At 40.7% G+C, this 17,784-nt stretch overlaps 2 protein-coding genes across 2 annotated transcripts in view; both read right to left on the bottom strand.

The window, feature by feature from the left end:
* Nucleotides 1-17,784, bottom strand: part of LOC115366073 (protocadherin alpha-C2-like) — a 187,040-nt gene that overhangs the window by 118,674 nt on the left and 50,582 nt on the right. The window lies entirely within an intron of this gene.
* Nucleotides 14,990-17,338, bottom strand: LOC115366910 (protocadherin alpha-8-like). Its single transcript, XM_030062581.1, has one exon. The coding sequence runs from the start codon at nucleotides 17,336-17,338 to the stop codon at nucleotides 14,990-14,992; it is 2,349 nt and encodes a 782-aa protein (XP_029918441.1).

Below are 17,784 nucleotides of genomic sequence, written 5' to 3'. Positions count from 1 at the left end.
ACTGAGTGAAATTAATTGCATCTCCTGGATCTGTCTAAATAACATCTTTAACAAACATACTCTTTATTCTTTTTTTTTTTTTTTTTTTTTTAGCAAGACTTACACCCAGATCCTGTTACACAACGTATTAAACATCAACAATGTAAAGATGGCCTCACCCTGTTAATGTGTTTTCATCAGAAACCTCAAACATCCTTTCCTGATAAACATGAACACATCAGGAGACAAGTTCGACATTTTTTTTTTTTTTTTTTTTTTTTTTTTTTGAGAACACAGACCAGACAAAGCCAAAAAGAATAAATGAGGGACAACAATGAAACAGGTAGAAAAAAAAATAATGGATGCCTTTTAGTTTAGATTAAGTCAGATCCAAACAGGGATAAAGTCAAAATTGGTTCCAAGTAAATCATTAAACTGATGAGACAGAGGAGAGAACAGACTTTATCAATAGCCTGGACCTCATCTGAGTTTGAGTGGCATCAGAGCTTACTCTCTCCACTGCTCCACTTGCTTTTGCTTTTCATAGCATCACTGTGATTCCTTCTTAGAAGACAAGAGTACAATTATCACTTCACACACAGTTAAAGGATAACCAGAAAAAGCTGTGAATAATTAAATCACTAACAAAATGAGAAGAATGTTTGAGAGGGATTTTCAAAGCTGGAAATATGGAGGAAACCTGGGGGAAGAGGGACAATTTTTTGTGAGTTTTTGTGGCATCTAATAGATCAGGGATCCCCAAACTTTTTCCTGTGAGGGCCACATAAGGAAATAAATAATAACACTATTAATGAAATAAATTACACTATTAATGAAATCAATAAAAATCAAATAACCCTCTCTGGGTTCTTCACAGAAAAAATAAAGTCAGGAAATAAATATCACTATTTGTGAAATAAATAATAACCAAATAACCCTCTCTGGGTTCTTCACAGAAAAAATAAAGTCAGGAAATATATAATAACACTATTTATGAAATAAATGATAACCAAATAACCCTCTCTGGGTTCTTCACAGAAAAAAAAGTCCATGGAACATTAACTTTCTGTTGTGCCGTGCACAATCTTAACAGGTAAAAGTTCAGCTTCGTTGTCAGAGCAGAATCTCTTATTAAATGCAGGGACGGTTTTTGCGATGGGCGATGGGCAGTGTGGGCCAGGGCGCAATCTACTTGGGGGCGCACGAGAAAAAAAATCGCCAGTTTTCTAGACTACCGTATTGACCCGCACATGCCATCAGTACCATCAGTCGGCATCAGGTGTGCCGGCGGGCCGCCCGCGGCACCGGCCGGTACCGCGCCCACCCGGTCTGGTCTGCCGGATCTGACAGGTGAGCGGCTTAATGCTGGCCAGTGCCGGCTCGCCTGATGCCGACTGATGCTGCCCCGGTTGGAGTAGTAACATGAAAGGGCGCAAGCCAGTAATATCGCCTAGAGCGGCAACATAGGCAGAACCGCCACTGCTTAAATGACTCATATGAGCAGTCTCTCAAAGTTCTTGTGTTCCTTCCTTATAATCCTTTTGTAGGTTCCAGTAGGCTTGTCACGTTCTATGCGTGTATTCGTCTCGATCGCGTGGCCAGACTGAAAAAAAAAAAAAAAAAAAAAATCATAATGCGTCTCTGGTATTGTTCAGGGGGCCGGGCCTAATGTGGAGGCGGGCCGTATCCGGCCCGCGGGCCGTAGTTTGGGGACCACTGTAATAGATCATAGAGGAAGCACCACTGGCACTCTGATAGAGGACAATGCATAATGAATCAGGATTAGGAAAGCATTAAAAACAGGCTTAGATAACTTACATTCCAGTCTCATTAGGGAGATCTCATGTACAGGATCCCATAAGTAAGCAGACTAGACTAGGTATGTAGTTTGATTGTCTCCAACATGCAACTAACATTACGGTTATGTTCACACTTCATTATCTTGAATGATGCATTTATGGTCTAGCCCAGTGTGCCTACTATTATACTGGGAATATTTAGTCTGTCTAGTTCATACATATAATGTTCAATGGCCTTGTTACTGGCTAGTGGCTGTGACACACTGCTGATGAATAAAACCAACAGACTAGACTCCTCACAACCCACAGTAACACTCTATAAGTGACAAGCACAGACGTGGACCTGGACTGGTTAGTGGGAACACCACATAAACACACACAAAGACACACTCCAGTCAAAGGCAGGCAAAGCTGCATAATATTGCATGAGAAACGCACACTCACACACTCCACAGACCATATCAGATATAATAGCCGTCCTGGTGTATGGCACACATTTCTCTTGCCTGCGGAAATTAAAAAGACAACTCTCCCAGATAGGGAAAACTGATTCGGAGGTATCTAACAATACCTGACACACTCGCAGCCAGCTTGATACATATCAAAACAATGGCTAGCAACAGAAAGAAAGACAGAAATCTGATGCCATTTTCCTACAGTTGAGGATATGCAGAGAAATCACCTACAGAGTGTACACAAACATATGCAGAAAATAAGAAAACATACAAAGCAGCAACCACAAAGTAAAAATACACATCTCTCTTGGCAGCTTATTCCATATTTTGAAGTAATCTATCCTGATATCACAGCTACCCGATACTTATGTATATGTACACTTTATGTCTCTTATATTCTTCTTTCCATAGAAGATTTCAGTGTAGCTTTAAGGTATTGTGTAATGCCTATTTTTTTCTTCCTTATTAGTCATGCAGTACTGGGTATGCAGCAATGTAGTGCTGCATGTGAAGTGCAGAGCAGTGCATTGCAGGTCCAGGCCTGCTGCGCAAGGCCTTGGCCCATTTCTTTAAATAAGAGCCTAAATAATAGAGGAGAGCACTAGTCTGCAGAGAATCAGACATTGGAAGCAGTTTGAAATGGTTTTGTGAGGCTGCTCCACTTTCCATATAAAATGAATATAACTATTTATAAAATAATGACTTGCCTACTAATCATTCTTGCTGCCCCTGCAGCTCTTTGAGAATAGAAAACACCATCTTCCACTCTCATCAGCATCAAAACTTAATCAGCTACATGGACATCACTCGGCACATGTAGCACTGAAGCTTATTTTACAGTGGTGAGCATGAGCTTAACATCTAACTGCAACATCAGTGTGTTTTTGTGTATCTAAATGTGTGTGTGAGTGTGTATTCTCTACTTTGTTCACATGCATTGAGGCCACAAAACAGACTGGCAAGTAGTAACACATACAACACAACAAAAGCAGCAAAGAAAATAATATAAATGAATCCGTGAGAGAGGAGCAGAAAAAACACTGCAACACTGTCTTGGTAGACATGAATACATCAGAGGACAAAAACTGAAAATACAGAATAATAAAATAATATTTTTTTTTTCATGAACCATCAAAGTGACACAGACACAGAAGAGAGTACAGGCTTTCACAGTAGCCTGGGCCTCATCTAAGTTTGAGTGGCATCAGAGTTGATTCTCTCCACTGCAGCTTTTACAAAGCTACTCTTCATGGCATCATTATAAGACGATTCCTGCTAATCGCATTATAAGAGCAGAGGAGTAGAATTATCACTTTGCACACAGTTAACGGATGACCTAATCCAGAAAAAAAAAGAATACTGAAGGAAGCAGCAAAATGAGAAGACTGTTTTGAGAGGGATTTTCAAAATAAAGCACCTCAGAGGAAGAGGTGCTATTTTATGCGTGTGTGTGTGTGTGTGTGTGTGTGAGAGAGAGAGAGAGAGAGAGAGAGAGAGAGAAAGAGAGAGAGAGAGAGAGTATGTGTGAGTGTTTGTGTGTGTGAGTGTGTGTGTTTTAAATGGCATCATATATGGCATCACAGTGGAAGCACCATCCTCTGTTAGAGGACAAGGCAAAGTGAATCAGGATTAGGAAGGCAGTCACAGGCTTAGGGAACTATTCCATTCCAGTGTCATTACAGAGATCCCATGTTCAGGATCCCATAAGCAAGCAGACTAGACTCCTCTTTATTTCAGTTTGCCTCTAACATGCAACTCACATTAGGGTCACATTCACCCCTCTGGAATGAGCATTTATGGTCTAGCTAAATAAACCTACTGTTATATATGGAAAATTTAGTTAGGCTGGTCCATACATTGTATATGGCCTTATAATTGGCTAGCACCAGTGACACACTGCTGATATGTAAATCATCAGACTAGACTCAGAACATACTGTGACACTCACTCACACACACACACACACACACACACACACACACACTTAAGAAATGTCATTACTGCCTCATGGCTGTACACAGAGCACTAGCTGAGCCCCATTCTCATTCAAAAATGTCATTCCATCAGACACTGTCAAAAAAATAGCAGTTGACAACACAGAGATGTATACCATGATACTCAAGATGCTAGTGGTCCTCTATAACTTACTGGTTACATTTGTTCATTCATTCATTCATCTTCTGAACCGCTTATCCTCACTAGGGTCGCGGGGGGGGGGGGGTGCTGGAGCCAATCCCAGCAGTCATAGGGTGAAGGCAAGGAAACACCCTAGACAGGTCGCCAGTCCATCGCAGGGCAGACAGACAAACACTGACATCCACACACACAATCACACAAACTCCACACAGAAAGGACCTTGGGTGGGAAAGGACCTTGGGAGGGAATCGAACCCAGGACCTTCTCACTGTGAAGCGACAGTGCTAACCACTGCACCACCGTGCCGCCCTACTGGTTACATTATGACAGCAAAACATTCAGGGATACGGGGTAGATTTCCATTGCAACCACCTAGAATATATAATCATGTGGTACTGTTTTATAAAGGGCAAAGGGCAAAGAAACCAGTCCTTGTCTTGTTCTTAATGATTTGCCTGGTTAAATAAAGGTTAAATAAAATAAATAAAAGATGTCAAATAAAATAATTTTTAAATTATATTTCGATAGCTTTTCAGGATAAAGGATGTCTCAAACACTTTACAGAGATCAAAGCAACCTAAATCTGACTTATCAACAATCATTTGCATTAACTGATGCACTAGATGTGCAAGCAAAATAAAACACAAGAAGAGAAACCTAAACATAAGATACAATATTGCATGTCTGGCAGTCCTCGCATTGCTAATGAAGGAGCCTTTTACCAATAAATAACTTAATTAATTAATTAATTAATAAGCAAGTCAGTTTAATTCAGTTTAACTTAAGAATTGACCAATCAAGCACCCTGGCTTCACACACGGGACATGCACACTTGCACTCTGCACTCTTTTGTCTTTGGCTCTATGCCTGAGGCTTTAAAGATGCAGACTGAGGTCCAATAGTATGTCCTTACTCCTTGCTTCTGCTGCAGTCATACAGAGAGCTTGGTGATCTGATATATGTAACTCTACTGAGCTTCATCACAGGAAAGAGAGGAGCAGAGTGTTTGTTGTGCTGCCAGGCAGAAAGGCAAGTAACACAATAAAATAATAAAAAAAAAAAGAATAATAACAACAATCTTGCATCTTGCAATCTTGCATATGGCGCCGGTGGTGCGGCTGCCTGTCACACGCATCATCAATTTCCTTTATGGATTAATAAAGTATCTTGATCTTGATAAAGACAATGAAAGACAATTAAAGAGAGAGAGCAAACCATCCTCTGACTTGAATGCTGAGCAGGGAGAAAGATAAAGGTGTCAGCCATTTTCTTTCAGCCTGCACTCATCCAGAGAGACAGAGGGGGGCGTAAGAGAGGGTACCAACAACAGGATATAAGGATGTGTGGGAGGCGGAGAGGGAGGAAGAAAACCAGAGAAAGAGACTCTTTGTGTGAGGGGGAGAGTGGAAGAGGTATGGAGAGAGCAATCGAGAGATTAGCAAGCAAGTAAATGTGAACCATTAACCCCCCCACACACACACACACACACACACACACCCCACCCCCCACCCTTTGCACAGAGACAAATGCACACACACACACACACACACACACTGTGCCAAGGGTGTGGCTAACAAGCATTTCATAAGCATCATCTCTAAAATCAGTATTAAACATAAATGTCCAAATTTCTGATTCTACATTCATGGTCAGATGGTGCACCTAAAAATAAAGAGCACAGTCTCACTTCAGGAAATGAAACACTACATGTGGGCTGGAATGACTCACTCACTGTCCAGGCCTAAAAGGCTACAGATTGTGGGATTATATTCCTACAACTACTGAAAGTGAACACACGCTGACAAGAATTTCCTCTTTTATAGCAAATGATGCTTTTGTCATTATGTAATAATGTAGCACTGTTGTTGGGTGAAACCTCAAAAATATTGGCCTTTCTTTTGACATGATGATAGCACTTTTTCATTTACAGAATTGATTTTGACAATTTTCACCAAAATTGCAGGACAATGTTTTTACACAGTATGGAGTATGGACAAAAACATCTTCAAGTATCATTAGTCTGTAACTGACAACCTCAGAAAAGTGTCAAGTAAGTGCCATGATCTACCCTAAAGCTAAATAGGATCACTCCACCAGACACAGAAATAATTAAACATGCTATAAAAAAATATACAGAATAGAGCCTATATAAAAACTGTGACATTTTGGTATTTGGCACATACTGTTCATCTGGTAATTTTTCATAATCAGATAATAATATAACGTCAGATTCTAAAGCAGGATAAAAATCCATCCATCAATTTTCCATATGTGCTGATTCCTAATTAGGGTTGCTGAGGGCTGGAGCCTAGTCCTCCCAGCATGCACTGGGTGGAGGTTATAAATCTATAAACATATATCACAGAGACAGCCTATAATTCTCCTCTGATGAAGTTCAGCTCACACTCTGGGCTCAGAACAGGGCAAGAAAGAACTGAAGTAAATAGACAAGTCAACAATAATGTGTTGTGGCCATCAATGGTGATACAGTCACATGATCAAGTGATAACAGAATACTATCGCTTATACACAAAAATGAACTTGCCTAAACAAAGTCCGAGCATTTAGCCAAGATGCATACTGGCAGCACCAGGAGGGCGCAAACAGTCACAGGGGTCAGAGAAACCTTGCAGCTAGAGACAGAATCCCTCTAACCACCAAGCTTATGCCTCACTCATACCTGGAAATCAGCACAGCGTAGTTTCATCTGTCAAGTATAAGGCAACTGTGGAAATTCATCCTGTATGCCCTGCAGCGAGCACTGCAAGGATACTGCTGGGAGAGACAATCCTCTTAGCATAGTAGCATTTAAGATACCAACAGCTGGCTCTGTGTTTCCCTCACTCATTCATATATTCCTTAGTCATTCATTATAGGCCTATCCACCAAACCTAGAAAAGAGAGATTTTCAGTGTCCTGTATCTTCACTAGATTTCCACATCATACCCGGCTGCCTTGGATGCAGTCTTGCAGTGACCTCACAGTCAGTTCAATCCTCAGGGCACATGTGATGACCTAAAGACAGCAGCAGATGTTTGGGCTGGAAGAGTACACAGATGCTTAATAAGAGCCATATAGACCTACATCTGCTCTTATCTCTGTTGATTCAGAAAAAAAGAAACCGTAAAAATAGCACACAGCTAACCACATGAAGCTCTTAAGCACATGTTATTACATCAGACAGTTACTGTATAAAGGTGAATAATGATTTTCGACGATCACGGAGCAACACTGCTCTCTTACAAATGTAGAGTAGAGTTTAGATAACTGATTGCAGCTAAAAAAAAACAAACGAACACTGAACACATGTTTATTTTTGTTTCCTTGTACATTCATGAGTGCGACGTTGTCACTACTAGCGACAGACAAAGCTGAAACCCTGGAGAGACCTCTGTTCCTGACCTTGATTCAGCTGCATTAGAATGTGACTGAAATGGGACTGGCACCGACCAACATACAGAACGTATCAACACAACCATGCAGTCAATGGACAGAGACATAATGAAATTGAGGGCTTATATAACTGAGTGATGGCTCAGAGCTACTCTTAGAATACAATACCACCAGGCATGAAAGAGACAGAGGGAGTGACACAGAAACAGAGGTGCACAGTGAACTCAAAAGAATAGGAGCTGTCCTTTCAAATACATAATGTTTTTAAACAGGCAGGTAATCAGATTGTGCCTGCTGGACAGCACTTATTGATATGGAAGAACCAGGTCTAGCAGTGACTAGCCTCGGCCAACTCAACCTACAGCTGCACATGGCTCTGGCCCAGTCTCATGTTCCAAGACAGATGACAAGGGAAAAAGGAACATGTGCCAGGCAGAGCTACAATGAAGCGTGGCCCAGAGTTTAATTTGTGACCCAAAAAGAAATGCTGACCCTCTGACTCTGCAATGGTGCACTGTCCAGTGTTTGTAATAAATTTGATATCAAACAAACGTAATTCTAAGCATGCCACCTTGTTTTACCAAATTGTAAAAATGCACAAAAACATGAAAAGAAAATTTTACTAGTTAGCACAGTGTCATCGTCTAATAGCTGTCAACAAAAAACTGATTGTCCTCTGTGCTGTGCAAGCGTAGTAACAGTGAGGATTTTGAGTGAGTGTGTCATTTAGGTAGAGAGTGTGTCAAAGTCACACACATAAGAACAGCAGCACCATCAACTCACACCGAGGTGTACCACTTTAAACATTTCTAAAATGGGATATAATGGGCTGAAAGTTAAATGAAATGGAAATGAAAAAAACATACCAAAGGTATGAAGTATGAAGTTAAAATTAAATTCTTTGAGTCTAACTTTTGACTACAAGAGTTATATATTTTCTGTGTGCCCAGACCTTGTCATTACTCACAAAGGTACACACACAGACCTCTTGAGCCAGTACCTAAACTGCCGCAGTGGCTGTACTTGCTGATATTCACAGTAAGAGCCACCTGATTCACCGTTAGCAAATCACCTGGTTGGTCCAAGGAGAGCAAGTGCTGATACACTGACACACACACACACACACACACACACACTTACACACACAAAGAGGACATAGAGCATGAAGGAGCAGTGCAGGAGCAGTGGCAAGCATGTAGTGCACAGTATTTAGCACAGTGTCGCTGAGTTCACACTACATAGCTCCCAAAGGAGTATTTTATTAAAAGCAGTAAGTGACATGTGTTGTCACGCTTTTCAGACAACTGACGATTCAAGACAAGTGCCATTACAAACATATATCACTTTCTCTCACAGTAGCAATAGGTCAGTCTTCAAGCATTTGAAAATGGACTAAAAGCTATTTATTTGCATTCCATATTACAGGTTTTTTCAGTTGCTAACAAGCATTGGTCAAAAGTGAAGCCACTTTTTCAAAACTCTTCATACAGTCTGCATTAGCAACATGCATCTTGGCCAAACAGTTGATCTCACCTCCAAAACTTACTCAAACTACCAAAATGCTTCATACATATCTCAAAATAGGCTCATTTGACCGTAACACTGGCAACATTTCGCACTCAGTATGCATACACTGTCACTCATAACATACTGACTTAAAAATGGTAACAAGAGGAAGCATCACATAAACTTTTCTCTTTGAAGTTTCAATGATTTTCATCAGCATTTCATTATTATCTCATCAGAGACCACTACTCTTGGTCTTCCTCTCCTTTGACCTCATGCATTCTCGCTCTGCCTGCCACTCTTCCTTTCCCATCAACCTGTCTTCCGTGAGCCATGTTTCCAAATAAAATCACTCTGAAGTTGTCCCCTTTAGTCTGCTTGGTAATGAGACTAAAAACAGGACACCTGGATAGGCTTTCAGCTGAAACTGCAATCAAGTGTGTTTGGAATGATTATTACTTCATTTTATTGTAAATATTCGGCTAAGATTTTCTATATATTTCAATATGGTTCCTGCAGAAGTGCATGGAATTTTCCAGCATTCTGTTTTGAATGTGTTTTTAACAGTTTTGAAAACAGTGTGAAAAATGTGGCGCACATATATAGTGTTTTGCAGGTGGTGTAATATTAATGAGAAAAGAGTTCATGGATTTTGGAAAATGTAGTCACTGAATGCATTTTGTGAGAAAGCAATGAAAAATAAATCACAGTTTGGTCCACATAAACTTCTGTTTCACTGACTGTGTGAAGACTTCTGATGATGTGACTTCAGTTATGACCAATGCATGTTAGCAACTGAAAAAACTCTTTATTGTATTTCCTGTTCTGGACATCCAGCATTTAATATCTAACAATCATAAAGTCAGATTATGATATCATATGACTGTATTGCAAAGCCTCTATCGTAGATTGATTACTCAGGGAGTTGTCTATTGTTTTCATGGTAAGAGAAGTTATTTTTGAGTTTGTAGTACTTTTGTAAGATACTCAATGTAAACAATAAACCCCACTTCTGTTCACGAGGGCAATCCAACTAAACCATAAACAACAAGTGTTAATATAACACTACCAGTGTATATAAATACAAGTCTGCACTCAGCAGAGTTTATCTAATACTTTTAGGCTGTTTTGAACATCCTTTGCAGTGCCATGTGCGCTTTGACTGAAAAACCAACTCTCTCTCTTGTCAGCTCCTAAAATGCAGTAATTGAAAATCAATACTTCTCATCAAAAAAAATCAAAACCTCCTGCGTGCAGATTTATCATTTAACCGAAGTGAGTGGAGGGCAGACAAGGTGAGACTGAAAAAGTGTGTAACAGCAACGACAACAGAGATCAAGACACAGACAGAATGGCAACAATATATGAGACTGACATCCTACCAAGAATATCTACACAAAGCACAAACATGACAAATGTACTGAGAGAGAAATATAAGCAGCTATGACCAGTGTGCTGAGAAGCTCTTCTCCCTGTGTAACCAAACACACCCTTAGACCTCTTCATGTCCATCTAGAAGGCCAAGCCACAGGGGGAGGAGGCATATGACAGTCGATATTACTTTACTCTGAATATGTGCTAATTTGGCATGGGAAGGAGTTGTGTAACTGTGTGCACGTGTGTGTGCTGTCTGTGGGTAGTGGCGAGAGTTTGGGCTAGGATGTGGGATGTAACATCCTAAGGTGTAAAATTATCTTTTAGTCATACAGCCAGTTGCACACAAGGATGACATTAACATAACACCTGAAATCCCCCAAATCCCTATTTATGTGAAATTATAAAATATACTTTCAGTGAATGGAGGGTGTCTGATTCTTTGCATGGAGTCTTAATGGATGAGATTCTGGCAATAGGATGCTATTCCTGCCAATCAGCTGATTTGGAGACACATGCTGGCATATCTGGGTTGCCAACAATCTAAAAAGTGTTGATGAACTGTGATGTCCTTCCAAATCATGTGGATTGTGAATACTTATTAAACAGAGATATATCCATAACCTCTACTCCATGTCATCAGTGTGATGGGATCAAATGTAATGGAAAACATAAATGTCATGCATGTATGTGTATGCATGTGTTTTAGAATGGTTGTGTCTTGCTGTCTATGTGTGAGTTGCTATATCACCAGGAGATGGTGTTATCCTTTGGTTGTGCTCTGTTGCTCTATTTTCTCTCTGATTCACTTCTCCCTCTCCCCTCCTTTCCCCCTCTTTTTTCTCTCTCTTTCTCCTGCCCTCTTTTCTCGCAAGAAGTGCCTCTAAATAAAATGGATTAGGCGAACCATAGTAAGAGAATTAGTGTGTCTGTGTGTACAATTTTTCATCAATGTGTGTGAAAGCGCACACATGTCTGTGTGCACGCGTGTGTGCCTGCGTGAACATAAAGATAGTAGCTGTTTTGGCTGTGCACTATTGTGTGTGTAAATTAGATTACCATCACAGCACTGACCTCGATGTGAGCGGCGCCATCTTCCTACAGAGCCAAAGCAACTGAGAGCATGTGCCCTACTGACACACAACAGCTCAGAACACATGCAGCATCCACAGTCACAAACCCACAGCCATAGGGCAGAGCGATGCAGAGCAAATGAGCATGTGGTTGAAAGAGAGGAGATAGACTGTAGAAAGCGTGGCAAAAATGGATAAAGAGATAGATCAGTGGCATGCAAAACAGCAAACAAAAGACAGATAAGCACAAAAAAGAGGACTTCAGAGACATGGGGGAGGGGAGAAATGGTTGATAGAGGCAAAAGTGAGGATAGTGGTATATAAAGAAAAGAGGAAAAAGGGAGCGTGAGGAAAGAGAAAGGGAGGCTTCAAAAGAGAGGTAGGGAAAGCAGGACACGACATGAAACAGTACGGAGCAAGAATAGAACAGGGAATAGTGCAGAGTATGGTATATAATGAAGTGTCGCTTGCATTTCAGCGCTAATCACATAAGAACAATGCTAAAAACAGGGCAGCAAAGCACAGTTATGAGGGATAGATGGAAAGGAAAAGCAAAAAAAAGAAGAAGATAGCAAATAAATGGCTTTGAGAGTTGCACTCAAAATTAGGGCAAAAAGAAAAGCAGGGGAGGAGTGGAGACAAAAAAGAAAAAAAAAACAGACAGCAAAGGCAATTGTTGGAGTGCATCACTGTAAGAAAAGAAGCATGTTGCTTAGGGACAATCTTGTCATAATTGGTGTATTTGTGTGACTGTATTCACGTGTGTGTAAATGCTTGACAGCAGCCATGTGAAGTAAGCCCAATTTCCTCAACCTGCTAAAATTACATACACTCCTGCTAAAGAGCATTGGTATCTTTCTGTGACATTCAGCCTGTCCTCTTCCTCTCTGTGACAGTGAATACTCTTTAATGGGGAAATATTATCATCCAGTTAACAAAGACAGCCTACACATACAGTAACAAAGCACTGCAGTGTGAATAATTCTCAGTGCAGATATAAGGCATGCTAACGCAATTGCACAGATCGACTAAGCCAAGCAAGCAGACAGAAAAAGCCAATGGAGCGAGCAGCCACGCCTCCCACTAAGGAAAGCACACAGAAGAACAAAAATGTTTTTGATACTGTACATCAGATACAAACTTGTCCTCACATATATTTTAATACTGCCTTTTGTTGCCTTAGTCTGTTTCAATAATACAGTCTATCCTTGAAGGTGAATAGGCTTGCAGCAAGCTAACAAAAACAAGAATGATCCCCAGCAGAATCTTTAGGTGGCTCAGTGGAACAAAGCCCACACCATGTGCTCACAGTCTCAAGACTGTGAATACAGCTTATAACTGTTGATGCATTTCACCCTCTCTCCTCTTCATATCATCTATGTAAACAAAAATTCCAAAAAAATACATCCACAGAATGAGATTGAATTCAAATAACAGTATTCCTCATTCACACAAACACACGCAGACCAAAAAGAAACAGTGTGTAACATTAAGACTGCCAGTGTGATTCACTGAGGTCAAAACAGCAGCGGGTAGTTTTAATGAGATGCACTCATTTTTAATCGCAGCAGCAAATCTCAGATGGACATCTGCTGTCCAAGCACAGCTTGGCACTGATGCTGTATTACACACATGTATTGTCTCACATACTCTCTGTATCACACAATCACATGAAAAAATGCATACATGAATGCATATACACAGAGAGATTTCTAGCTTGTAGGGTACAGAACAAAACTTTACAGATAAATCGCAGGGAGAGAGTGTCCAGTGTCTGTGAAGCAGTACTGATGCCTTTCTTTCAGTCTGGCACAGTACTCACTGCACATATCCTTTCCTCTCTTCATTCATATTCCACCCTGACTGTCTGCTTTAATTCACATGCTCTTCAGTAGGTCAACATATCGCACGAGACTTTCAACAATGAACAAACTAGAGACAATTTAAAATGATCCTTCCACTGCATACCACTTTCAAAGTAACAAATCAACATTGACCCAGTTGTTTGAGAGAAAAAAAAATTATCTCCATACTATAAAATATCTAATTAGAAACTCAATGCATCCTGCCATCACTCGTGTTTCTGTGTCTGCACCATCTGTTGCCTGACTTGGAATGAGGATTTTGTTGATATAATCCATGTGTTTCTATCAAAATAAACCCATTTTTATTAAATAATGTGGGATGATGGTAGAGGAGCCATGCAAAAGACATCCCCCTCCCCCCTCGTTCACTGCTCTCTCCATCTACCCCCTCCTCTCCTCCTCTGCTGTTGCTAGGACCACTGAGCGCGTACAAGGCTCGCTGTGGAAACCAGCAGATCCTGAGAGGTGGATCTGTCTGTGTGTTGCTAGGGGCAACACACAGTTTTTGACTGAGAATCCACCTAGAAACACACAGATTTCCATAGATGTGATAAGGTATGACCTATGTTCAGTTATGTGATACATTAAGTTGAAAAGAAGCTCATACTACAGTATACTGTAATGCCTTTCACCTCACCACAAACCACTGCCATATATTTGACAAATTCACAAGACAGGCCATTTGAAACCTTGCTTAAACAGCAAATCATAACGCAAGCAAAGAGGCGGGGGATATATGTTAAATTTGTCGCTTGCTGTTCTCTAATCCTGCAATGAATGAAAAATCCTGGGTGAAGCACAGTGCCCCACCTGACTCACTGCACAATGAGACACAGCACACCAGCTATAGGCAGCTGTGTCTCTTGTAGCTCCAGCATGGCCTGCTTAATCACCTCGACACATAATTGAGCGCACACACCAAGTTACAAACTATCACTTTCTTTACACACAGGTAACAAACGACAATGGCCCACAACTAAGGACAATTTAAAACGAGTTATATATCCATCTCTTTTAACCTTTAATTTAGTTCACAACCTCTTAACATGGTTTTCCCTGATTGAAGCATTTCTGTTATTGGAAAATTTGTTTGTAAACGAATGGCACAGTACATGCCATATAAATAGAGGCATTAAAATACTTTTGCAGTACACACAGTTGCAGATACAGTGCCCACATCAGATCCCAAGGACAATGCTAAATGTGATAAACGTGAGATGAGTTCAGTTAACACTGACAAATGTATTGTAGTTTTGTGTATTGTATTGTTTTCATCACAATGACATCCTGAAAGAATATCATTCTGTTCGTCTATACTCTGCACTTAAAAGGAATCAATGAAAATAAACGTGAATAATGTGACTTGAATTTGCTGGACTCTTTCAATTCAAATAATTGATCTCTGCATTTCATACATTACTTGTTACCTTGCTTACCTCTCCAGATGCCTGTCTCCTGTCTGGGAGAATGAGAGTATTCGCATTGCTGCCTGGGACTATAGTAGATCCTATACTCATTCTGGGTCCAACTAACATGTACCGTTTGTCTCCAGATCTGTACTGAATGCTGTGGCACAGTGTCCCGTCATAATTTGTGTCTTGTAAGTATTTGGAAGAATAGTCTGTTGATCTGGAGCATTGCATTGCAATCAAAACGACGAGACTGATGAGAAAAAGTGCTGAGACTGAGCCCAAAGTTATTATCAAATAAAATGTCACATTACTCTCTTCTTCAACTTTTGCTGCACTTTTGACATCAGCAGCTGCAAAAGCCTCTTTGGGCTCTACAGCCTTGACAATCACAGTGGCTGTTGCTGACAGGGAAATGTTCCCATTGTCTTTCACCAGTATGACCAGTTTATGCTCAGCCTCGTCTGTCTCTGTGAATGATCGAAGTGTTCTTATCTGTCCTGTATAGCGGTCCAAACCAAACAGACTGTGGTCACTCACTTCCTGCAGTGAAAATAACAACCAGCCGTTATATCCTACATCTGGATCATAGGCTCTCACTTTAGTCACCAGGTGGCCTGCATTCACATTGCGGGGAATCTCTTCCACACCTTCAGCAGAACCGTTCGCGCTCACCGGATACAAGATGACTGGAGCGTTGTCGTTCTGATCCAGAATGAACACGTTCACTGTGATGTTGCTGCTAAGTGATGGAGTTCCAGAATCTGTGGCAACAACTTGGAACTGGAAGGTTTTCAGTGTTTCAAAGTCAAAACTTTTCAGTGCCACAATATCTCCATTTCCAGGGTTGATGTAAAAATATACTGATTTGTCATTTTCATTTTTGTGAATATGATAAGAAATGAGAGAATTATCACCCTCATCATGATCAGATGCTCCCACCGAAAATAGAGATACTCCAGGAGTGATATTCTCAGTAATATAGAAAGTATATGGATTCAGTGAAAACTCTGGAGTATTGTCATTTACATCTGATACAACAACACTTATTGTCTTTTCAGATGATAAGGCTGGTTCACCTCCATCTTTTGCAACTACTTTAACATCATAATGGGACTGATGTTCTCTGTCCAGCAAAGATTTGGTGACAACAGAATACATATTATCCTGTAGTGAAGGAGTTAAGATGAAAGGGACATCCTCAGGTATGAAGCAAATAACTTTTCCATTCAGGCCAGAATCCAAGTCACTGACACTAATCAGAGCAACCGTGGTTCCAGGTTTAGAGTCCTCGGGAATAGTGCTCGAAAAAGATGTTACCTCTATCTCAGGAGTGTTGTCGTTTAAATCAACTACCTTTATTACTACGCTCTTATCCGTTTTTAAAGGAACAGTCCCCTTATCAGACGCCTTTACATCGATTTCATATCGATCTTTTTCCTCAAAATCAATAACGCCCCTAACAATGATTTCTCCTGTTTTGCTGTCTATGTCAAAAAGCTTACGCAATTTACCGTTTACATTACTCCCAAACGAATAAACGACTTCACCGTTCAAACCGCCGTCTAAATCTGTGGCGTTGACTTGAATGATTGTTGTACCTATTGGCGAATTTTCGCTCAGCAAGACAGAATATGTATCGCTGGTGAAAATGGGCTGATTATCGTTAACATCCAAAACTTCAACAAATATTACAGTCGTCCCTGACTGAGGAGGTTTTCCTCCATCAATGGCAGAAAGCAAAAGCCTATGACGTCTTGCTGTCTCTGTATCTAGTGATTTTTGTAAATACAAAATGGGAATTTTTCCATCCTCGCCTCTGTCTTTAACCTCCAAACGAAAATGATCGTTCGGGTTCAATTTATACTGTTGAACAGAATATATACCGCTATCTGGATCTCGCGCAGCCTGTAGCTGGAACCGCTCACCGGGTAATGCTGATTCAAATATCTCTATATGCGATTCATTTTCGGGGAAGCTTGGACTATGGTCGTTTACATCCACAACCTCGACCGAAACATAATGAATTTCCAAAGGGTTCTCTAGCACAGTTTTCAAGTTGATCAAACAGGCACCACTCCGTCCGCACACCTCCTCTCTATCTATTTTTTTGTTCACATACAGGGAACCATCCTTCTGATTAACCTGGAGCAGGGGCTCGTTCGAGCCAGACACAATTCGAAATCCCCTAGCCTTCAAAGCACCGAGATCCAGACCTAAGTCTTTAGCGACATTTCCAACCAGAGTACCTTCCTTGACCTCCTCAGAAATGGAATATCTGATTTGGGCAGAAGAAACATTCCAGAAAATTAGCAGCGATGCGACGAGGGTGGTCAGCCGCCCCGGCATTGTTCCACATCCGTTTGCTGTCATGTTCAAAGTGAAAATATCTACATGAATAAAACACGGTGAAAATTATAACATAAAACGCCGTCATCAAATAGCTAGAGGTGAGGGCGTGTCAGTATCCAAAATTATGCTATGCAGATTGCATATCAGAATTCATTCTCACAGAAGTCGAATGCAGCCTGTTACTAAAAACATGCGAAAGAACCAACATGAAGAGAGGGACGTTTAGATGACAAAATGCTGTAGGTACCGAGAAGCCTGCTTTGCCTGCACACTGACATCCTGCGATGGAATGCTGCATTGCAGGATTTACGAAATAATTCCGATATTCAAAGGGCACCGTAGGCTAACCAAAAGATCAAAGGACGACACCAAACAATGTGTCTCTTGAGACGGACTGGTCTGAACAGCGACCACAAAAGCATGGCGGAGCATACAAAGTTTGC

This window comes from Myripristis murdjan, chromosome 10, assembly GCF_902150065.1.
Source record: "Myripristis murdjan chromosome 10, fMyrMur1.1, whole genome shotgun sequence".
Lineage (NCBI taxonomy): Eukaryota > Metazoa > Chordata > Actinopteri > Holocentriformes > Holocentridae > Myripristis > Myripristis murdjan.
Note: the sequence above shows the minus strand (reverse complement) of the source record. Positions and strands in the feature narration are given on the sequence as shown.